We start from the raw sequence: 23,766 nt of genomic DNA, 5'->3' as shown, positions 1-23,766 counted from the left end.
AAGACTGATGTTGATACATAAAACTATAAAAGATACTTTTAAAAAACGATTAAAAGATCAAATTACTCTAACCTGTTCACAGGAATGACTTCCTGAAGGAGATAAAGATCATGTCTCGGCTTAACGACCCCAACATCATCCAGCTGCTGTGCGTGTGCGTGAGCTCGGACCCGCTGTGCATGGTGACGGAGTACATGGAGAACGGAGACCTCAACATGTTCCTGTCGCAGAGGGAGATGGAGAGCACGCTAACCCACGCCAATAACATACCCTCCGTCAGGTATATGCAAATCCATGCCAATAACATAACCTCCGTCAGGTACATGCTAACCCATGCCAAAAACATAACCTCTGTCAGGTACATGCTAACCCACACCAAAAACACACACGATATGATACGATACGATACGATTATACTTTATTGTCAGTTTACACTGAAATTCATTTTGCATCCCTAAGCGAGACTCATTTAAGACAGGACATACACATAACATCACATCACAAGACTATTGCACAATTGACAAGAACAAAGGATACTGATCTATATACAGACATACATGCATACATACATACATACATACATTACATACAACCCACATAATTTGAAGACATTATAAACGTGGAGTGATAACACTAAGCAGTCTTACGACATACCCTCAGTCTGGTACATGCTAACCCACACCATTAACATACCCTCCGTCAGGTACTTGCTAACCCACACCAACAACATACTGTACCCTCAGTCAGGTACCTTATACACCCTAATCCACGCCAACAACTCACCCTCAGTCAGTTATATACACGCTAACTCATGCCAACAATATAATCTCCAGGGCTGTAGTACTCGAGTCCGGACTCGGCCCGAGTCCGGTCTCAAGTCCGTTTTTTTATGGACTTGGACTTGTCTCGGACTCGGTATTGTTTGGACTCGGACTTGTCTTGGACTCGGACAATGGTCTTGCCAAATTAGGCTTTTGGACTCGCCGGGTCTGTCATTAAGTTTTGTTTAGAACACTGGCCATCATAGATTGTTAAGTGGAGCTTGAAATCCAATAGCAAACAAGTTTGTCTTCACATCCATGCCATATAGGTTATCTTCTAAGGTTCACACTATTGACATTCATCCTTTTCATTGTCAAACACTGACCGACATGTGACTCGGACTTGACTTGGACTCGAATCTTTTTGGACTCGGTCTTGTCTCGGACTCGAACCTCTTTGGACTCGGACTTGTCTCGGACTTGACTAGTACTGGTCTTGGACTTGTCTTGGACTCTACAAAGGTGGACTTGACTACAGCCCTGATAATCTCCATCAGGTACCACTCGCAACTGTCTTTCATTTTGACGGTAAACTGACATCATATCGGACCTGCTGCACATGTCGGTGCAGACTGCCTCGGGCATGAAGTACCTGGGCTAGCTAACGTTCATGTGTTTATTGTGACATTTAAAAATGCTTATTGTGACGTTCATTGTGACGCTTTCCCCCGTCCAGCATGTCGGACCTGCTGCACATGTCGGTGCAGATCGCGTCAGGCATGAAGTACCTGGCCTCGCTGAACTTCGTGCATCGCGACCTGGCCACGCGCAACTGCCTGCTCGACCGGCGACTCACCATCAAGATCGCCGACTTCGGCATGAGCCGCAATCTTTACAGCAGCGACTACTACCGCATCCAGGGCCGAGCTGTGCTGCCCATACGCTGGATGGCCTGGGAGAGCATCCTACTGGTGAGTGGACAAGCGTGTGTGTCAGGGCTTGACATTAACTTTCTCGCTTGCTGGCCATTGTGGCTAGTGTTTTTCTCGAGTCACTAGCCATTCAGCTATTCTACTAGCCACAAATTTTATATTGTTTCTTTTTTCCCTTATCATGATGCTGTACATCCAACCTCAGAAGATGAGGTGCTAAAGCAAGAAGATAAGTGCACAGCTTTCTACATGGAAATAAATCAAACGAGTAGAAACAGTGTAACTGAGCTTTTTCTTGAACTTAAATGCAAACAATTAATACACAAGAATATACGCTATTCTGATATGTCATACCCTAGAATAAGCTACCTGCCAAATTGGCTAGTGACACTGAAATTATTACTAGCCACAGCCAAGTTTTACCAGCATTTGGCCGTTTTGCAGGTGCCAGTGTCAAGCCCTGGTGTATGTATGTGTTTGTATCTGTCTGTCTATCTTTTTTTCTATGCGTTTGTGTGTCTAGGACAGAGAGGGGAGAGAGAGGTAAGTAAGATGGTGGGCATGTTTGCATGTAAGTGTGATTTTGCCCTGGCCTAGAATGATACCGGCTGTTTATTTGTGGCAGGAGGGTCTGTTTGCAAGTCAACACGATTTTGGCTGAAAGATGTAGATCGCGTTTTATGTGTGTATCGTGTGGAGGAGTCTGTTTGTGGTTTGGCTATGGCATGTTTGTTTGTGGTTTACCTGTGAGTTTGCTGAGCAAACATGAATCCCTCAGATGTACACATTATTGCATATGCCCCCTTGAGCACCTGTGTGTTTGCACAAATCCCCTGGCGGCCGGTCGGTATACCACCTACCCATGCATACGTATGTGAAAGGGTCATAGAGGGGTTTATAGTGCCATAGACGCCAGCTAACACTTGGCACAACTTGGTGTGCAACATCAGTAAACCTCCCTCCTGGCATGTCAGAAGCAGTCACTATTTACTGCACTGTAAAACATTGCAAGCCAGTTTAACGTAAAAAAGGAAGTAGCGCTGCTGCCTTAAGTTTGTTAGTTGGCTCAACTCAAGACTGAACTCAACTCAAGGTTTCCTCACATTGAGTTAACTTACACCAGGTCAACTTACTTTTTTATGTTGAACTGGCTACAATGTTTTACAGTGTGAGCAAATAGCCAAGTATCTGTCTGCTATTCTATTTTGGAGTTTTTGGGAGGCAGGAGATTTGAAACTGGATCGGGACTGGACAGGAAGACCTTGTGCCTCTTTTCCACTGCTGCTTTTCTAGTAGGCCTACAGCTCGACACAGTGTGACTTGGCCAAAGGGTGGCTGATTCATGCTGTGTCGAACTGTAGGCCTACCGGAAAAACGGCAGTGGAAAAGAGGCATTAGTTACCTTTTTTATACCGGTACACATGACGTGTACATGACAATGAAAATGGGTGGAACTCTACACCAAAGTGTCAATTCTAATACCTCAACGGCCAGCTTGAATGTCGGCCATCATGAAAGAGTTGGCCTCCAAAAATTAAGAGAATAAGCACACAAGATTTGGTCAAAATCTTTGTTTACCCCTTCAAAGGGTCTTGTGCATCAAACATTATGTGACAGAAGAACACATGGACTCGAGCTAAGGCATGATAACCTCTGCATACAAGAATTGCACTGATTGGTCAAAGAGATGCTTTCAGCCTACTTAAAGTAGCGTGTTCCTGTTAATTTGTCACCCTCAGGGGAAGTTCACCACGACCAGTGACGTTTGGGCGTTTGGTGTGACCCTCTGGGAGATCTTCACTCTGTGCAAGGAACAGCCATACAGCCTTCTGTCTGACGAACAGGTCATCGAAAACACTGGCGAGTTCTTCAGAAACCAAGGAAGACAGGTACTGCAATGCAACAAGACCAGACAATGCAGAAGCATCATTACTCAACAAATGTAATGATATTGCACTGATGTTAAATGTATTCATATTAAAATTGTACTCTAACTTAAATTTTCCACCCTTCTTTTTCTGTCCACTGCATGAAGTAATTACTGTGTTTGCTCAACATTGGTAGGTTACACAGCAAGGAAATTCTGAAGAGAGCAGAAGAGAAGACAAGAGAAATTGACTCTCTTAAGTGTATTTAGTTAATTAGTTAACGGATAACGACCGACAATGTGTCTGGTTCTCCAAACTCAATGGCGAGGTGGAAGCTCTAGAACTCTGGCAATGTGTGCAGCACAGTGATTTTTTTTTTGGAGTGGTGATGGGTTCAACGAAGATAATAGCAGAGAGTGTAGAGAGAGAGAGGTTCCATTGGCCCATTGTTTCCTGGTTCTATTATGGCCCCCCTTAGGCAGACCTAGGCAGACCTAAGGACTGTTCTATTCATTGTAGGAGCATTATGACACGGCCCTTTAGGCAGACCGGAACCTGGTCGCATTAGGTGCCCATAGAAACCTATTATGTTGGCATATCTCTATATACTTAAAGAATCTCAGATAATAGAGCCCATCAGCCTATCAGAGAAGAGAATTCTGTTGTGAAGGATGATAGATAAGACTTTTATTGTGTTCCTTGTGTGGCGATGAACTGTAATGATGCAATGATGGTATAGTGATGGTGTGATGATGGTAATGATGTACAGTAGCTGTAATGATTATGGTATAAGTCCCTGCCTTTGATTTTTCTTTTTGCGTTTCCAGATATTCCTGTCCGCCCCGCCACTCTGCCCGGCCTCTCTGTTCGAGCTGATGATGCGCTGCTGGAGCCGGGACATCAGCGACAGGCCGTCCTTTAACTGCATCTACCAGGCCATGCGACCGCAGGCCAACCCGTGAACCAACCACAGGAAGTCCATCTGCCATCTGATTGCCTGATTTCCTGTGGAGGGGTGGGTCTGGGCATGAGCCCTGAGTCCAAGTCTGAATGTCTCTCTTGCAACGCCCTGTGGAGGAAGGGAGACCCGGAGACGAGATGATCCAGCATTGATGTAGCCTCTCCAGCAGCACGAGAGGATGGGACGTGCAGGAGAAAAAAAATCCTTGACGAGTCGAGTGACGTCGTTTTTTTTGGCATTTCAGCAAGCAACAAACAAACAAACTTAACTAACTTGAAGTCAACTGCCTGTGGTGACTGTCTTGTGTTGTTGATGCTTAAATCCAAAGACACTTGAGTTAAATGTGTTGTTGTTGTTTTTTAATTGTCTGTCTTTGTTACGTGTCCCCTAATAGTAGTAGATTGTTTTTTTTTCACATCTAAATGTTACATCTGAAACATTTCAATGTATTCCAAAAGAGAGAAGAGGGATGAATGAGATGGCGAAAGAAAAGACTGATTGATAGCGAGATTGAAAGGTTAAGAACCAACAACTGGAGGAGTGTTTTTTTATAAGGGCCTATGGTTGTAAAATGTGGAGCACTGCTGTGATTCTTTTTGTCTTTCTTTATTTTGCTTCTTCTTCTTAACCCCCCACACTGGATTATGATTTATGAATAATCTGTCAATGTTTTATAGTATACGTGTGTGTTGCTGTTGTTTTTTTGTGTAATTTTCTGAATATGAATGTTATGCAGGTTAATTTGGATGAGGCTATAGGAAAGTGGGTAGTCTATGCCTCTAGCACCAGCTGAACTACTGTCATGGTTTAGAAGTTAGAACCCTGGTGGAGGATTCTAAAGGGTTCTAGAGCCACAATGGACTGATGTGCAATGGAATGCACTGTCTCTTTCTCCCCCCCCCATTTTGAATCGACTGCATTATGGGCTGTATGAACCCCCCACAACTCACCACTTTCACCCACCCACACACATACAGAGGTGTCATTGTCTCTGCTATCTCGTTATCCACTCGTGCACCACACATCGTACTTCATTCTTATCCACATTCATGGTAGACATCCGGTATCTTTGCACCATCTGTTGGCGTTGTGAGAAATTCACCAGCAACATGTAGTATGTAGGCCTATGTCCTTGCCACCAGCAATTTTGTTCATTCACTGTGCTTTTGAGTTTATAACATTTCGGTCTGTGAAAAAAACATACACAAACCAAAGCTAACAAACAAGCATGTGATTAGCTTTAGTTTTATTTATAGCGGACAGGATGTTCAAGAGGACTGACTGACTGACTGACTGACTGACAGCATCTATGGTGCTGTCTGCATGGTTTTCATATGGCCCATATAGTAGTTTTTGTTTTAAGGGGGTCTTGGTCTAGTAGGTCTACCCCTTTTTGAAAGGCACATGGTTTTGGGGGGGTTATTGACAAGTTAAAGCACATATTACTTTACATGGTTATTCCCCTGTATGTTATAATTCCCCGTTTCACTACAGGAGCTAATACAAGTGTTTGTTTATGTCTAGTGTTTTGTCTAAATGTGCCAAATTCAATTATGATGAGCCCTTTTTTTAAAGAAAAAAAAAGGTTGGAAATGATATTTTTCAACACGTGTGAGGCTCCATCAAAGATCAAGATCAAAGATCAAAACCTTTTTCTTTCATTTGTTGTTGTGTTTTTAACATGTCATCTGTACCGTAATGTAATGTTTTATAGTATTTTTTTTGTTACTGTATGTAATTTTGCTGTCATAAGGTACAAAAGATGTTGTAAGGGCAGAGGTGTCGATCCAGGAAGTAAAAACCCCACCACAAATTTGATCCAACAAGCTCGATCATAATGAGCAAGACAGGTAAACTACGTAGGAACTCAGTGAAGCCACCTGTGCTGGAAGGAAACTGTGGCCTGGGTTTTCACTTCTGGACTGGATTTTGGCACCTCTGCTGCGGGGGCACGACGTGGGCTGGAAGGCAATTTACTTCCTCCTGTCCTTTCCTGTGGCCAATGGCTTCTTGCCTCAACATTATAACAGTATAAACATTATTACATCACATCACATTACATTACATTACATGACACTTATGTTGACGCTTTTTATCCAAAGCAACTTAAAGTCATTTACACAGGGTATTGGTTACTGTAGAGCCCTAGAGCCATACGGGGGTTAGGTGCCTTGCTCAAGGGCACCTCAGCCATGGAGTGTGGTAGGCAGTGGAAGGATGGGATTTGAGACCTGCAACTCTTTAAAGCCCATGTCTTAAACCATCCGGCCACAACTGCCCCCACATTTAGGATTCCCCGCTGTCAACCAGCGCAGAACGACTTTTTGGGGGCCTTTCACCCATTCCACATCTCAATCGTAAATGAGAGAATGGACTTTGAATTATGTCTTTTGCAAGATATTGAACATAAACTAAGATGATCGATGACGTCAAAGTCTCATGTCACGAGGGTGTAGGCCACAAGAAAGGATTGGAGGAACTAGATTGACCTGCAGCCGCCTGCGGTGTAACTATCTGGAATGGTCGAAGCATTGAAGCATTCCTCAAAGGCTCTGGGACCTAGGATGGGCTGAGAGGCAGAGAAGGGTCAAGGATATAGTGTGTGTGTGTGTGTGTGTGTGTGTGTGTGTGTGTGTGTGTGTGTGTGTGTGTGTGTGTGTGTGTGTGTGTGTGTGTGTGTGTGTAGGCTATCACATTTCCTCACCCAGAAAAATCACGATGGACTGTATGCTGAATGGATGAAGCAGAGTTTGGGTGTGTGTCTCTGCATGCTTATGTATGCTTAAGTGTGTGTGCGTGTGCATGTGTGTGATGCCTGGCGTTGCATTCCAACCAGCGAACCTCAGGGCCAGGTCCACTTCTGCCAATAGAGTGCGGTAGCCAGGTCAACTAGCCCCTCCCACTTCCCTTCATTTTGCACAACAAGTCTGGTCTGGTTGCGGATCCATTGCATAAGGTTTTCTCGGGCAGAATTAGCCGCTTTTTTTGCTGTGATGTTAAACAAGCTCTGGGGTGTGTTTCTTGAAAGCATAGTTAGCAACTTGGGTAGTTGCCAATGGGAAATTGCATTGCAAACAACAAAGTAGCTAACATAGTTAGCAACTATGGTTTAGAGAAATGCACCCCTGTTTTGAAGTGAAGCAGGTGCATACGACTGCCGGTTTCAGGCAGAATAAAATGCCCTATGTAGTATGTACTGTATATGTCTATGCCACCTGATGCAACTTGTATTACACCTGCTTGGAATGCATTGAATCCAATGTGTCTGACGTCACATGAAAAAGGCCCATTTTGCCTAACCAATCTGTAGACAGACAGTTTTTATTATGAGAAATCACCTGTATGCTATGTGCATTTCATTTGGCAGTGCATAACCAGGCTGAGAACATGCCATTCATTAGTGATTTCAGAAAGACAGATCTAATTGTTTTAACGACTTCTGGCTTCATGTGGGTTTTTTTAGGTTCTTGACTTAACTACTTGACATGTCTCGAAATCTGCCACCCTTGTGTCTTTGTTAATTTCTCAATGCACACTGAGGTGTATGAACTGTACTGTACAAACACAGTCATTATTACATTAAACGGTAGTGGAATATGTCCCTCCACAAAGAAAGCCAGACCCTATGTGCCAATGATGGGCTATCTGGATTCAGAACTTACAACCCAGCCAGTGCCACATATTCCAAACGACCTGGCTTTACCTGCCCAATTCAAACAGGTGATTGGCTGATTCAGGATAATCACCTCGTTGAATTTAACATGTAAAACCAGGTAGTCTGGAATATGTGGCACTGGCTAGTAAGATGTTATTCCACATTGCCCATCGCTGCCTTGTGCAAAATGAAGTTTGGCCTGAAGGGGGTGCTGGTGAATCCAGCTATGCAGTGCACCATCCCAGGGTCCCAGTTGCGTTTGCTGAAATGAGCCTGTGGTCTTCTCTGTTATCACTGAGTAGATACATTTTCCCCTTTTTTTCTCTGATTCTCATGTTTTGTTTTCCGCATTTTTCCCCCTAATTTTTTTCTTTTTTGTGTTCTCTGTTTTGAATAAGTGTTCTGGGAGTGTGTTTGAAATCATTAGCATGTTGGTATGTGTGTTGTATGTGTGTGTGTGCGTGTGTGTGTGTGTGCATGCGTTCCTCTGTGTGTGTGTGTGTGTGTGTGTGTGTGTGTGTGTGTGTGTGTGTGTGTGTGTGTGTGTGTGTGTGTGTGTGTGTGTGTGTGTGTGTGTGTGTGTGTGTGAGTGTGAGTGTGAGTGTGTGTGTGAGAGAGAGTTAGAGGCTTTAGGCATGGATATGCTTCAGAGTGAAAATGGTTATTATCAGTATGTGTAGTGCCAAAACATGCAGCTCTCTAGTTTGCATCTAGAATAATTTGAGTGGTAGCGCATTGCTAAAATTATTTAGATTTGGAATAAAAATATGCCTCATGAATAGCATGCAGTTGTTTCTTCAGTTGTAAATGTGGCAAAGTGTGAATCTGTGTGAAAAGAGGATGTGTCTGAAATTTGTTTTAAGTGACTGGTCTCTTCATTACCACACCTTTCTTTTCTTTTCTTTTCTTTCGCTAATCCTATCCCTGTGCTCTTGTAGGATGTATGTGACTCTCATGTACATAGTGTAGTCAGAATAGATGTACAGTAATATATTGGGATCTAAGGAGGTCATTCTTGCACCAATATGTAACCCTCTTTGTGTGTTTCTCATTCTCCTTTTTTCCTATAATAAAAACTAAACTTTGTACTTTTGGCGGAGTGTTTTGTGTTGTAATTTTCTAAGCAAGCGTGTTTTATTGCATACAGCAGCATTTTATATTGTTATTGATTGAGTCCTTATTGTTTTACATAGAACCCATGATGTGTCGCAATTTCATCTCCCTTAAAGATGACTTCTGGCTTTGTTCAATAAAAGGAAAGGCCTCAACTGCAAACTGAAAGTGATGAAAAATAAACTATTGTGGGTGTAACTACAGCTCGAAGTGTAAAGTGGCCTACCTTAATTCGCAACATTATGCAAATGTAGAAGAATTAAATTATGAATGTGCCAAATAGGATTCTTAAAAAGTGAAAGCTTTCTTCAAGGCCTGGCTGGCACGGGCAGATGTCTGCCACTTCGGATTGGACGCGTCGAGATTCCATTGTGCGGCACGTGATCTAACCAGAGGGAAAAGGGAAGAATGAAGAAAGGAGATGGTTGGAAACGTCTAAGATTGACGGTAAAAATGACTGTAATTACAACATTTTGTCTACATGGTACGCATGAAAAGTTTAGGACACAGGTCATTGTGCACAAGGTATACATTGTAATGTCGAATACAGGCTGGATAACTAACGAGAATGTGCTGACGCTGACTCGTGTCTTTTCAGCCATTGATGTGCGCAGCTATTCTGGACTTTACGGTCCCATTCACTTCAATTCATTTTTTTGGCGTTTTACATATTTCGGACCGTGCGGACGCCGCTGTACTCGTGCGAGGAAAACAACAATTGTCTCGGGTGCTAAACATGGTCATGGAACGCCTTCCTTAACCAGAATGGTGTGTGTTGTGTCATTTCGGAGATAATTAAAGAAAATCTTATTACAATGGGATTTCTCATAGGCATGGTTTTGCATGTCTCTTATCTCTTTTCATGTTGACTGAGCGATCACCGTTACAAGTTTACAAGGTGCCCAGCGCACATATGTATGCATACAAAAAGGAAGAATACATTTCACAGTGTAATTCTGCAAATAATTCACTTCAAAGTTAAGTGTTATTACATAGGCACCATGGTCATCAATATGTGTGTAAGAACAAGTGAAAAAAACAAATCGGTCAGTTTGTCAAAGAGGAGACGGTAGATATGCACCATAATACACAGTATTCATCGAAATATGCTCATGAGTTGTATGCTGAAGAAATACTGTACGCACAAATATCTATTTACTGAATTAGGAACTAATCATGGCCTATCAGAAGAAGTGAGGTAACATACACGAGTGTAAAAAATGTCCTTTGATGGGCCTTGAACCCACAACCTGTGGAATGGTAGGCATGACTCCATCCACTAAGCTACCACAGTTTCAGTAGAATTTGTTTGACCAGAAAACTTCTTGTTGTGTGCACATTATCACAGCACTAAAAAAATCATATAGGCCTACAATCATTTCTTCATCATACTTCAGACAATGAGGTAATGGTGCAGGGAAAATATATTTTATATGATTTATTGTGTTAAAATGCACAACGACGACATATCTTTCTGGTCTTAACATTTCTTATGAAACTGTGGTAGCTTAGTGGATGAAGTCATGCTGTCCATACCATAAGTTGTGGGTTCAAGGCCACTCAGCATTCAACTTTTACTCACGTGTATGTAACCTCACTCCTGATATAGGCCTACATTATAAGGCTTATTGGGAAAATAAATATTTGTGCCTTCAGTATGTCTTCAGCATATCTTTCAGGAGCACATAGCGACACATACTGTGTATTATGCTACATATCATCCACAGCTGTCTGCCTTGAGAAATTAATCATTCTCAATTTGCACTACTTATTACATATGTGGTATGATCTGTTAACTTCAGAGTTACTTATTTTCAGAATTACAGAAAGTTCTGATCATTTCTGCACATTGTAAGATGAAATGGTGATGACGCAGTGAACATGCTAAGAGATATGAAACCTGTCCAATCATGCAAATGACATCCCACTAGAATAAGATTTTATTCAATTTTCTTCAAAACAACACAACACATTGCAGAAATTCTTGTAGCCATCATATGTAGGCCTATAGGATGTAATGGAAGCATTTACACATTGTCAGCAGCGCAAGCACCCTTTTCTCACAGACCCTTGATGTGCCCTACAGACAGACTTGAAGTACTTTGTACATGGGCCCATCTAAAACATGCAGTACAATGTTAAAGGGACAGTTTGGTCAATTTCAACATGCAGTTGTAATGCTCACACTACCCTGGACTTGTCAGTGCCTGAGATTTTTTTTTCTTTCTTCAGCCGATCCTGGTCATTGTAATGGGGGCAGCTCTTTGTTTACATTTCAAGAAAACATTTTTATTTATTCCCAAAAACATCCAAAAGGTTATAAAACATCAGCAGACAACTAGCAAGCAGCAGTACCTTTTGGGAAAATATTTGGAGTTGGCCTATGTTTTATTTTTTTTTAAATGTAAACAAACGCTGCCCCCATTAGAATTGCTCATATCTCGGAAAGGGCTGAGCCGAAAAATGTGGCATCACCAGGTACTGACAAGTCAAGGGTAGCGTGAGCAATACAACTGCATGTTGAAATTGACCAAACTGTCCCTTTAAGATTTTGTTTGTTAATTCTTAACCTACAAACATGGAAAAGACAGAGGAGATGAAAGACATTGGAAACTTCTTGAATGTAGCAATCCCATTACAATAGAAACAACATGAATTGTTTGCCAATTAATGACTACCGGTATATGTAGTAGCCTAGCCCAGTGGTTCCCAACCTTTTTCTTCAGGGACCCATGTTTTTACTATTGTAAGGTTTGGTGACCCAGCGCCCGCATGAGAGGAAGTCACTCGATACGCTCTGTCTCCTACGAAAACTCATTTTAGTCATCATTTTATTCCTCAATTCGTCTTTGTTCAAAAACAGAATAAATGTTTAATGTAGCACTTAAATTTTGTTGCTTCTATGCATTTGTCATTTATTCAACATGGGCTACATATGGTATTAAAATGAAACCCCTTAAACTCAAGAGGGCTTCGCGACCCCCTGTGGATCTTTGGCGACCCATAGGTTGGGAATCACTGGCCTAGCCTATAATGCAACCTTTGTTATATAGCCTAATAGTGAGTTAAATTGAATCCGAATGTCTCAGCGTGCCCTACAATATCGCCCCCCTGTGGCCACATTAGCTAATGAAGATAATGTTGCTTGAGTGATGTGTGGCATGTGCATTATTGAGGAAAGAGACGTAGGCTATGTGCCGTCAGTATTTTTCCTTCATATCATTCAGAAGCATGGTGTGATGCATACTTTGTACTATGTTGCGCATATCTACCATGTCCTCTTTGACAAACTGACCGATTTGTTTTTTCACTTGTTCTTACACACATATTGATGACCATGGTGCCTATGTAATAACACTTAACTTTGAAGTGAATTATTTGCAGAATTACACTGTGAAATGTATTCTTCCTTTTTGTATGCATACATATGTGCGCTGTGCACCTTGTAAACTTGTAACGGTGATCGCTCAGTCAACATGAAAAGAGATAAGAGACATGCAAAACCATGCCTATGAGAAATCCCATTGTAATAAGATTTTCTTTAATTATCTTCGAAATGACACAACACACACCATTCTGGTTAAGCAAGCCGTTTCATGACCATGTTTAGCACCCGAGACAATTGTTGTTTTCCTCGCACGAGTACAGCGGCGTCCGCACGGTCCGAAATATGTAAAACGCCAAAAAAATGAATTGAAGTGAATGGGACCGTAAAGTCCAGAATAGCTGCGCACATCAATGGCTGAAAAGACACGAGTCTGACGCTGTTCATTGTCCAGGCGCACTGCCCGCATCCGAACCCTGCTTCATCGAATGCTTTTTAAATCCGTTAATGCGGCTGGCAGACAGTTTATCCTGTCAAATTACTTCAATTTCAGACGTAACCGGGTTTATTTAGTGTGCTCATACGCCTTACATCCCCGAACAGTGCCGTATACAGAGTGGTTTTACTGGAGGACATTGTGTATGCTCTTCGCAGAGAAGCCTACAGCTGTTTTGGAACAAGCTAGGCAGCTAGCTGGAAAACAAACTGCCTCACGTTTGTTGTTTGGTTTTGGACTATTTGCATGGCAAACAATTCCTGTCATTTTCTAACCAAAGCAGAAATGGACTCGAAAGGTAATTAAGGAGGTAATAGACCAGATCTTCTGGGCCGAAAATTAAGCATCCTGTGCGCAAAGCAACAGTCTGCAACCAACTATTCTTCGCCTTCCGAGAAATCAGTCTGGTCAAAACTCCAGTCCAAACCCACAGTCCCCTCTTAAGTTACAGGTAGGCAGTGATGCGATCATAACAAAGTATAACTAGATCTCTAAAAAAACTGTGCGGAAAGAATTTAAAATGTGAAATTCCTCCATGGCACGCGTTATGGTGATAATGTAGCATTCCACGTCAATGCGTGGGTTGATGACTTTCCAGGAGTTTCATGAGTTTTCTTCTTCCTGTCACTCCGTTTCCCAGTTATCTTCTTTTATTTTAGTTGATGTTTATGAGTCAATGTCAGCCAGCCGTCTCATCCATGTGTCAGTGTCACCCACACACTCCTCATACATGTTTCCAATTTCCTCATTTGATCATGTTTCCTTTACCAGAGTAAACATTCAGTGATGTGGTATGGCAAACGCCACTGTTGTGTGGGGTACTGAAGGCAAGCCATCCCACAGACAACAGGGTCGTCAGGAGGATCTGAATATTTGGTGAGTAGCCTATGTATTCACGGCGGAGACTACTGGATGATGGAATGTCAACTTCTGACAACCAATTTTTTTGCTCTACATTTGACCTAATTTAAGGTTGTTCTGTCTGAATGATCAAGACCGATTAGAACACTGGGTTATATCGCAGCTGAACCATATCAATACCCTTATGGTAATTAAAACCTATCACACATCATAGAGATCCATTATACTGTATTTGAATCATTACCTTTTTGTTTTTGCCTTTTTCGAAAAGTAAGTAGTATCAAGCATTTTTCCTAGATTATAGGATTATGATAAGGAATCAGATCAATATTTCAGTGTTTTTTTCACTCAGCTGTGCTGAGATATCTTGAAGGTGCAGCATGTAGGATTGTGGCCAGAATATGTATTTCAACTATGCTGCTCATTGAGACTGTGTTGCCTATAACCAAATTTGATATTTTGAATGAATATGTACTAAGTAAAAAAACAACAACACCCAAAAAACAATATTTACTAGCATGACCAAAGTGCAGTAATTTTTGGAAATTCAAAATGGTGGACATTGGGAAAATTTCACTTTTCATACATGAAAAGTTGCATCTTCTCCGTCATAATGAATAAGTTACTTAGAATTGGATGGTGTGGTGGTAAGTATTCATGAAAAGGCAACGGGTAACATTTGTGAATGGGCAGCATGAATTCTGGAAATAAACTGCTAAAACTACTACATATTGGCCCTTTTAATTTCCTTTTTCATTCACTTCAGTCAAATACTTATTTACATCTTTTTTGCCTTTCAATTGTTTGTGCCTTTCCAATCACCAGCTTATAGGAGGTCATGCAATAACAGCGTCTGCAGCATCAGCACTCACCATGAAGCTGAACGAGCGCAGCGTGGCCCACTATGCCACCTGCGACACCCCTCCCGACAAGACGGGCTTCCTTCTGAAGAAGGGCGAGCGCAACACGGCCTACCACCGGCGCTGGTGTGTCCTGAAGGGAAACATGCTCTTCTATTTCGAGGAGCGCGAGAGCAAGGAGCCCATTGGCGTCATCGTGCTGGAGGGCTGCACGGTGGAGCTGTGCGAGTCGGCCGAGTCGGAGTTCGCCTTCGCCATCAAGTTCGAGTGCGCGCGCGCCCGCATCTACAAGATGGCCGCCGAGAGCCAGGCGGGCATGGAGTCGTGGGTGAAGGCGCTGTCGCGCGCCAGCTTCGACTACATGCGGCTGGTGGTGCGAGAGCTGGAGAAACAGCTGGAGGATCTGCAGGACGTCGGGGCACGCAGGGCCAGATCATTCCGGAAGCCGAATGGGACACAGCCACAACTTGGGGTGTTGTCATTGTCATCATGTCCAAAATCAGCCGTGTCAGCAGGGGGCGCTCTCACAGTGTCCTCGTCCGGCTCATCTCAAGGACCTACTGTTGCACCTGGCTCAGTGCCGGGCCAACCTGAGGACGCCCACTCTCAGACTGGCCACGGGGGCAAGGAGAACGGGGTGGCCTGGAGCAAGCCCTGCGGCATGACCAACGGGGTCTCCGACACCACGGGTGTGGTGTGGGACGCCGATGGAAGCGGGGGGAGGGGGGACGGCAGCTTCAGGCCCCCGCCGGTACCTCCGCGACGTAGGGGCGGCTCGGGCTCGTTTGGAGGGGCCCCGGGGACTTTGGAGAGCCCCTTCTCCCCCGAGACAAGCTGCTTCTCCAAGCTGCACGACTGGTACGGGAAGGAGGTGGCGGAACTGCGCATCGAATGGCTGCAGAGCCAGTAGAGGCTAGCGAGGCCAGCAAGATCTAGGCCGAATCCGAAGGGGTCACTCTGTGGTGCACTATGGGTACAAGTCAAACTACTTTCTCGCATCCTTTCCTAGTCCTCCCGTCCTCTTGTCTTGGTGTTGCCCCCCTCCTTCATCCATAAAGAAAACAATACACTTTCCCCCAGAACCAGTGGAAAGTGACTTTTGGGAGTCTCTAACCCATTCAACATTTTGACTGCAAATGAGAGAATGACCTTTCAAGTGTGCTTTTCGAAATATTGGGAAAAAAATAGGTCATCAGTGACACTGAGGCCACAGGAAAGGACGAGAAGAAGGAGCTAACTTGCACCCTATGTATTTTTCACTGTGTAGCGCACTATGGAGTGAACTTATACAATGGAAGTCACGCGGCCTATGTAGTAAATGGGTAAACATTTCGCACAGCCCATGCATCACGCTGGATCAAAAAATGTTCATTTTGTAGTGCACAATATAGAGAACAAAATGATGGAAGTTGCACAGCCTTTGTAGTGAGCCGATGAGCATTTCAAATACTAATCAGATGTTATTTGATTTGGAGTGTCCTGCACATCTTCATCACAAAGGATGCGCCACTGCAAACTACCATCAGACATCAGACACCATTAAGCATATCTATCTTTGTATTAAAAGCATGACATTTGGTAGATTTGTCCATTTAATTTGATGCTTTTACTGCCATACGAACAGTTGCCAATATGAACTTAACAGCCACACCATTAGCATAGGAAGAAGAGAGTGTACTGTACTTAAGATTCCTAACCAGCAGAACAGAGGGAGAGGGCTGCAGCAGATGAAGTGGTGAATGTGGCACTTGACTTATCTGGTCTTGTCTGGACACATGGTGTTTCCTCTATCCAGCGGGGAGATACTGTAGCGGACTATGACAACACTACTCATGTTCATTGTTCTCATGTGTTTTTACAAAATGAGGGACAATATTTCAAATTGTTGTATGCTGTTTTTTTCGTCTTTAAATAAGACTTTGAAAAATGTCAGTGTTAACATTTCATATTTGCAACACTATCAGATAGTATACACATGGGCCAGATGGTGATGTTTCTCCATTCTTTCTTCTCTCCGTCTTAAAGTCATTTGTGTTGGACCAGCTTTTGTAGCTTATGCAAAGGTGACCGTGCTTGGGACTTTGCCTTATGCTGTGGTTGCAAGGACATCAACATTTTCTTAATTCAGATAGTCTTTGTTAAAAACGGTTTACATAGCAATTGGGTGCTGAATCTTTTTTTTCACCATTGCCTTTAAATGTTTATGCCAAAGGGCAGGGATATCACGGCAGTCATGTAGATACGTTTGCTATCTGGCCATTAAAAACAAGACTATTATTGTTTAGTGGATACTTGTTTGTCAGTTAAGTTTTGGCTCGATGGGCACAGATGCCCTGGGGATAAACACAGTGACGGAACAGGAAACTCTCTCTCTCTCTCTCTCTCTCTCTCTCTCTCTCTCTCTCTCTCTCTCTCTCTCTCTCTCTCTCTCTCTCTCTCTCTCTCTCCTCTTCCCCTTTATCAGACGGACAATGGCTCTCAGTGTATCAAGCCAGCACCACCCCTCGCCAATATACCAAGACACTTGTGATTATGTCCATGCTTCATGCATAGTATACTGTCATGCGGTGTGAGAACTTTTTAGAACCTCAAATTCAACGGGCCTAAAAGGACCTTCTCTCTTTTATCAGTATCCTTGTCAAGACACGGATTTGTGTTTTTGTATTATACGCATTATGACATTTATCGGTACACATACATCAAATGTGAAATACTGTGTTTTTTTATTTAACCATATGTAATTGGAATGTGTTTTTTCTATGCTGTGCCATGCCTTTGGCCACAACTTGTTTATACGTATAAGAAGGCTTTGTCATAGCTAAATGGTATTGGTGACCAAACTGTGTTTCACAAATGCAAAATATTCCTGAATTCCATCTTCTTAAGTGTTTTAAATTGCCAAAAGAAACCCCAACACATGGCAGTTCATTCGTCAGATTTTAACAACGAAATATTGTGAATATGTATAGTACAGAAATCAATTGTCTAGTCAAAGCAATTTCATTGTCAGCCCACTTCATGGACATAGCCCTAAGGTTTATTTTTTATTGTTGCACAATCAGAATTTTATTTTTGGTCTCACAGAATTTCATTCATTTTGTAACAGAAAATGTAATCACTACATGTATTTATTAAAGACATTATGAATAACAGGTCATCAGTTTATGAAGCTGATTTAGTTTTCCATCTGTGCAAAGATTCTCAATGTACAGTAAGAACATTTGATTTAAATAAAACAAATTCACAGAAGCGTTTGCTTATTGTTTCCCCATTTATGATCACATTCAGTCAGCAAATGACTAAATATTTAGGCCCACAGGAAGTCCCCATGGTTAGCTGAATTGCAAAGTTGATGTTTCCAAAAATAGTCAACCACTTAGGCTACAAGAGTTTGTCACTAGGCCTCTCTACTCATTGCAAGTTCAAGTTTATCAGCCATTTAGTTCAAGTTTATTTTAGCCATTTAAATTCTATAGTAACAATATTATAGCAGTATAATAATGCTGTTGATAGGATTTTGGTAGACCATACGCACACAACAATGGTAACACACCACAAAAACTGAAAAGGCACACAAATTATAGGGAGTTGGATTGATGTAGGCCCATTTATTGAAGTTAATTAGGCCTATATGTAACCTACCACACGACACTAAGAATGACATTTTTACATTAGGTTCTACCAGAGCCGTATCAGAGAGGAAAGAAGAAGAGAGGGGAAAGTTCTATTGGCCTGTATTGTTACCTCACCGACGCCGTCCGCCATTTTGATTTTGGTAGTCAAGGACGCGTCGCCAACGGTTCATTCATTCAGCATCAGTCAAAAACATGGCTAACACCGATCACAATTACGCAAAGGACCCAAATGCCCCAAATACACCAAAATATATAGGCACACAATGTGCTGCTGTAGGGTGTTACAAGTCCACAGGAAGGAACAAGGAGGTGGCATTTCATTCATTTCCCAAAGAAAAAAAAAGGTATAGTTTCGTTTTGATAGCCTAAGCCTGATGTGCAGATGTCAGATGGGCACAATGATATTTGAGCAACATGATGAGAACATTGTGTGTCAAAAGACATAACTTTGTGTGCTTAACTTCTAATGCGAGCACAACATTTAATTTTCTAGGCCTACCGAGTACCTTTTTTCACTTCTGATTTAGAAATGCATACTGTCGATGATCTGCAAGGAAGGCTGTTTTCAATGTCCAGCACCTCCCACCACAGTTTTAAGCATAGCATACGTCACCTAGAAACTATTATTTTGCTCGTATATAATACGCCAACGACGTGCCACATCAAGTGCTATATTAACTAATTGTCTTACCTTAAAAGGATGTGTTGGGTAGGCAGATGATGCCACCGTTATGTCGCCGTAAAAACAAGTTGGATAGCCCTGCTAGCGCAACAACCCACTGCATGATGAATCGAGGCGCTGAAATGATCTGACAACTGTGCAGTGGGCTTTGTTTATTCGTGTTATGATGATGCCCACATATGCATCTAACATTTTCCTTTCAAAATTTAACTCAATTAACTTTAAAATCGCCAGACTAAACATATCCACGGCAAAGTATCCAGTCCTTGTCCTATTGAAGTGGAGAAACTCACATAGACTTTCCTCTGACGGAAACTCAATTTCAACAAAAAAGCCAGACCCCTATAATTTGTGTTGTATCTCCCCCTAGTGGCAAAATAGAAAACATGAACCAGCGCAAATGTTAACCAAGGATATCTGTGATATTAAAACACACTACTGTTATTTTCTGCAGGTGTGCAGAATGGATTAATAACATCAGGCGGGAGGACCTATGTGGTTTACAGACCGATGAAATGAAGCATAGGAAAGTATGCAGTGACCATTTCGCCATTTCACAATTTGTGAACCCATTGGACAGGTAGAGACATTGCCATTTCATATTCTGAAAATGACACTTGATACTCTATAAGTTTTCAACATACTGTAAACCCAGATGTTTAGCCTGATTACTTGTGGTAATGTTGCAAATTCAAAACACACATGTTTGTCCTCACATTTGCCTGGAGTTCACATAATATTGTAAATCCTCCTGGATTTCACTTGTGCTTTAGCATCTTTATTACCTCCTTCGATTTACCCCCCCCCCCAATTCAGTAAAGACAAAATAAATTTGAGTCTTTCCCAGTCTTCATCGCAGTCTGTTCATCTGAGTGGCAAAGCCTTTGTTCATTGTACAAAAAAGTCAATATATGTTCATTTGTGCAACACTAAAGTTTTGATTACACCTTCAACATTTTTTACTCAGACAATTCATAACTGGGCTTACAGTGTGTTTGTAGAAATATAAACATTACAATACTTTGCATTCTGCAGGAAATCTGGCCTACTGCCAATGGCCGTACCCTGGCTAGTAGACTGTCCCAACCCCCCTAAATCTCAAGACACAGTTCGTCCACCACCCCGAAAACGGGTCGCACTTGAAATTGAGACAACAGACTCAGAGATCCTGGATAGTAAGTGATTTAATGGCAAAAATGGTGGTAACAGATACATTCTGAGTGTTGAACACTGCATAGGTAGTAGTCTGTGCATAAGTCTGTCTGTTGTTACAGTTGTCACATTTCTTTTTAGGCATGATGTACTGGCCAGTGTCAGCAATGACAACACAGTGGAAAAACTGAAAAGAAAAATTGGCTGCTACAAATCAAAGCTGTCAAGGCTAAAGAAAAAGACACCATCTATCAGCAAACAAACATTAAAGAGGGAAATTTCCAAAGTATTGCCAAAACAAGCCGCACAATTTGTCAACGAGCAAATTGATAATGCCAAAAAAAAACCAAGGGCCATTCGGTGGAGCAACTTCATGAAAAGTTGGCGTTACAGGTTAAGGGTACAGGGCCAAAAGCCTACCGAACCATGAGGAGAAATTTTCAAGCTCCCTACAGCCAGGACCCTTTCAAATATCTTGCAGAGAGTAGACATCGGGCCGGGATGGCATGAACCTGTGCTGTATGCACTTAAACATCAAGTGCAGCATATGGAAGAGCGAGATAGGCACGTTGCCATCACATTTGATGAAATTACATTGAAATGTAGCCTAAATTATAACATCTCGAAAGATGAAGTAGAAGGGTATGACGAAGGGGGAAGACCAGCCAACCATGCAGGGGTTTTCATGATCCGTAGTCTAACTGGGAAATGGAAACAACCCATAGGGTACTTCTTGTCATCTGGGACCATGAAGCATGGGGTCTAAAAACCAAAATCATGGAGGCGGTGGAAAAGGTGCTTGACACTGGCTTCACTCCCATGGTGCTGGTAATGGACCAAGGCAGCAACAACCTGGCAGCCTGTAGAAACCTGGGTATAACAGAAGAAAAACCGTACTTCTTTGTCAAAAGCCAGAAGATTCATTTTTTATTCGACCCCCCCCATTTAATGAAAAACATCAGAAACAATTTGCGAAAATATGGATTTTACATAGGGGACAAATTGGCAGAATGGGAGACATCACTGAAATGTTTAAAATTGATTCACAAAGACAACACCGAATGGCACCCAAGTTAACCCAACGGCATCTGTCCCTCACACTGCCTTTTCATCAATGAGTGTGCCTCTCGCCACTCAGGTAAGCCACAAGTGAAAACTGTCATGCAGGCGTATAACATTCAATTTACAATCTTATCTATGGTCCTGAAAATGGGATTTTTTTTTATTTTTTTATTACAGGTTCTTAGTCATTCTGTTGCGGCTGCACTGCTCACCATGGCAGACATGGGGAAGCTAAGAGAGGGGGCAAAAACGACGGCAGATTTTGTAGCCCACTTTAACCAGATGTTTGACTGCTTTAACAGTAGCACATTGTCCAGCAGCACACCACAAAAAGGATGCTTCAGAGAGACACATATTGATTTTATCAATGAGAGTATTAACTGGCTGGCATCTGTCAGATGTGCCAGTGGCAACAGCTTGAATTGCCTAAATGGTTGGAGGCATAACCTAAGAGCAATCAAGGAAATCTGGGCTGAATTGAAAGGTAGCAGCAAATAAGGCATAATTATTCAAATTGAGCTTTGCTAATGCTAATGAGCTTTTGTCCACCACTGCATGTTTTCTGCTGTTGGCCAATGTACTGTTTGTCATTTGCATTCACAGAGAAAGGATTTCAGTTTCTATTTACGAGGCACCTCAACCAGGACTGCCTGGAACACTTCTTTGGGGTGATCAGAGCGAAGGGCGGGCACAGGGACAATCCAGACCCTCAGCAATTCCGATTAGACTACAGGCAGGCCGTGCTAGACTATCTAATGACATTTGGGAGAAATACAAATTGCGAACCGGAGGAAATACACCTATTGCTGCAATTGTCCCATTTGTTTGAGGTAGACGAAACACCCTTTCAAAAACAAAGTGTCACACATGATTAGTATACTGTAAGTCTGTAATCTTTTGCAATGATTTTTGTAGAGCTGCACTGAGTCATCGCAGATGGCAACTCCCCATCCATGCACCGCACTGACCATGCCTCACGAGGTACACGAAACACCCTTTCAAAAACAAAAGTGTCACACATGATTAGAATACTGTAAGTCTGTAATCATTTGCAATGATTTTGTAGAGCTGCACTGAGTCATCGCAGATGGCAACTCCCCATCCATGCACCGCACTGACCATGCCTCACGAGGTACACGAAACACCCTTTCAAAAACAAAAGTGTCACACATGATTAGTATACTGTAAGTCTGTAATCATTTGCAATGATTTTGTAGAGCTGCACTGAGTCATCGCAGATGGGCAACTCCCCATCCATGCACCGCACTGACCATGCCTCACGTACAGTCTACTGATGAGGAACCCACATTCCCTGGACTGGACAACACAGAGTTCATGAAGGGGCTGGACGTCATTGAGGGCAATGTGTCAGTGTACCTTGCTGGCTATGTGGCCTTCAGAGCCTCTGCCAAATTTGATTGCAAGAGTTGTGTTACGCTGTGGGAGGCAAACGAGGAGGACGAGATACACTCAAGGAGAAATACACCTTTTTTCAGATATAAGCATTTCAGGGATGGGTTATTCCCACCAAGTGTTGTATTACAGCGTACAACAGAGCAAATTGAACACATTTTTAGATGCCAATACCCCCACATTTCTAAAGGGAAACATGTCCTGGCACTCTTAAAATCTGCAGTATATCAGAGTGTGAATTTGGATGCTGTTATATGTTCCGCCAGCTGTCTGTCCTGCAAAGAGTTCCTTGTTAATACATACTTATTGATGAGGATAAAATTTCAACTGAAGGTGGGCAATCAGAACGCCCAAAGCCATGAAAAAACAAAGAAATCAAGAAAATTAATGAAATTGACATCGGAATTTTGACCCCCCACCCCCACCCACACACACACACACACCTTTTTTACATGATTGGTATTGATTCCAGCCCCTGATCACAGTCAGGAACAATAATGTGGCCCCCAGATTTTAAAAAAAGTTTGGGGACCCCTGGCCTACAGTAGCTTCAGGTTGCAATGAACGACGGGCTGTGCATACTGCTGAAGACACCCAGGTGGAGCAGTGCATGTTATCTTGCTCCGACAACTAATTTTTTAATTATTTTTTTTTTTACAAGGAATGTGTAATCTATATAAACAATGCTAATTAAATAAACATAGCCATCATCAAGTTTATCTCTTCAGCATGCTTTTGACTCTTGATCATTTCACCTCAGTAGAGCTGATTTCAAATGAATGTATGAGTCCCCCTCTCAGCTGGAGATGATGTGCTGCGGGTTGTTCAGCCAGGGTGCCAGGGTAGTGCGTGAGGTGCATGTTCTGCTGTCCCAGGAATCTTGTACAGGTGGCTCTTCACACTAAAATCTGCCATATGTGGTGAGGAGTGACACAAAAAGAAAAAATATGCATTATGTGTTTAAGCTTACATGCAATGTTGACTGAGTTG

At 42.4% G+C, this 23,766-nt stretch overlaps 2 protein-coding genes across 5 annotated transcripts in view; both read left to right on the top strand.

Annotated features, from left to right (window-relative positions):
• The window catches only part of ddr2l (discoidin domain receptor family, member 2, like), a 52,399-nt gene extending 43,110 nt beyond the window's left edge, over positions 1–9,289 (top strand). For both annotated transcript variants that reach the window (XM_063195048.1, XM_063195050.1), the window contains exons 14-17: positions 83–280; positions 1,498–1,732; positions 3,433–3,582; positions 4,389–9,289. In XM_063195048.1, the coding sequence (XP_063051118.1) occupies positions 83–280; positions 1,498–1,732; positions 3,433–3,582; positions 4,389–4,523 (718 nt within the window). In that variant the 3' untranslated portion in view covers positions 4,524–9,289. The remainder of the gene's footprint in view (positions 1–82; positions 281–1,497; positions 1,733–3,432; positions 3,583–4,388) is intronic.
• A 327-nt stretch (positions 9,290–9,616) lies between these two features.
• On the top strand, positions 9,617–17,343 carry pheta1 (PH domain containing endocytic trafficking adaptor 1). 3 transcript variants are annotated; one of them, XM_063194381.1, is made up of 3 exons: positions 9,617–9,737; positions 13,883–13,987; positions 14,798–17,343. In XM_063194381.1, exon 3 carries the CDS (start codon positions 14,846–14,848, stop codon positions 15,740–15,742), a length of 897 nt encoding a protein of 298 aa, XP_063050451.1. In that variant the 5' UTR covers positions 9,617–9,737; positions 13,883–13,987; positions 14,798–14,845; the 3' UTR covers positions 15,743–17,343. The 3 variants fall into 3 exon arrangements, with proteins under 3 accessions (XP_063050451.1, XP_063050452.1, XP_063050453.1); XM_063194382.1 differs by having other exon boundaries at positions 9,617–9,749; XM_063194383.1 differs by lacking the exon at positions 9,617–9,737 and adding an exon at positions 13,152–13,562.
• The last annotated feature ends 6,423 nt before the right edge of the window (positions 17,344–23,766 follow it).

This window comes from Engraulis encrasicolus, chromosome 3 (assembly GCF_034702125.1).
Source record: "Engraulis encrasicolus isolate BLACKSEA-1 chromosome 3, IST_EnEncr_1.0, whole genome shotgun sequence".
NCBI classification, from domain to species: Eukaryota; Metazoa; Chordata; class Actinopteri; order Clupeiformes; family Engraulidae; genus Engraulis; species Engraulis encrasicolus.
This window is presented reverse-complemented; position numbering and strand designations above follow the sequence as displayed.

Bases quoted from the DNA above. Each gene is read 5' to 3' on its own strand.
- pheta1 (XM_063194381.1), top strand. From the start codon at position 14,846: ATGAAGCTGAACGAGCGCAGCGTGGCCCACTATGCCACCTGCGACACC.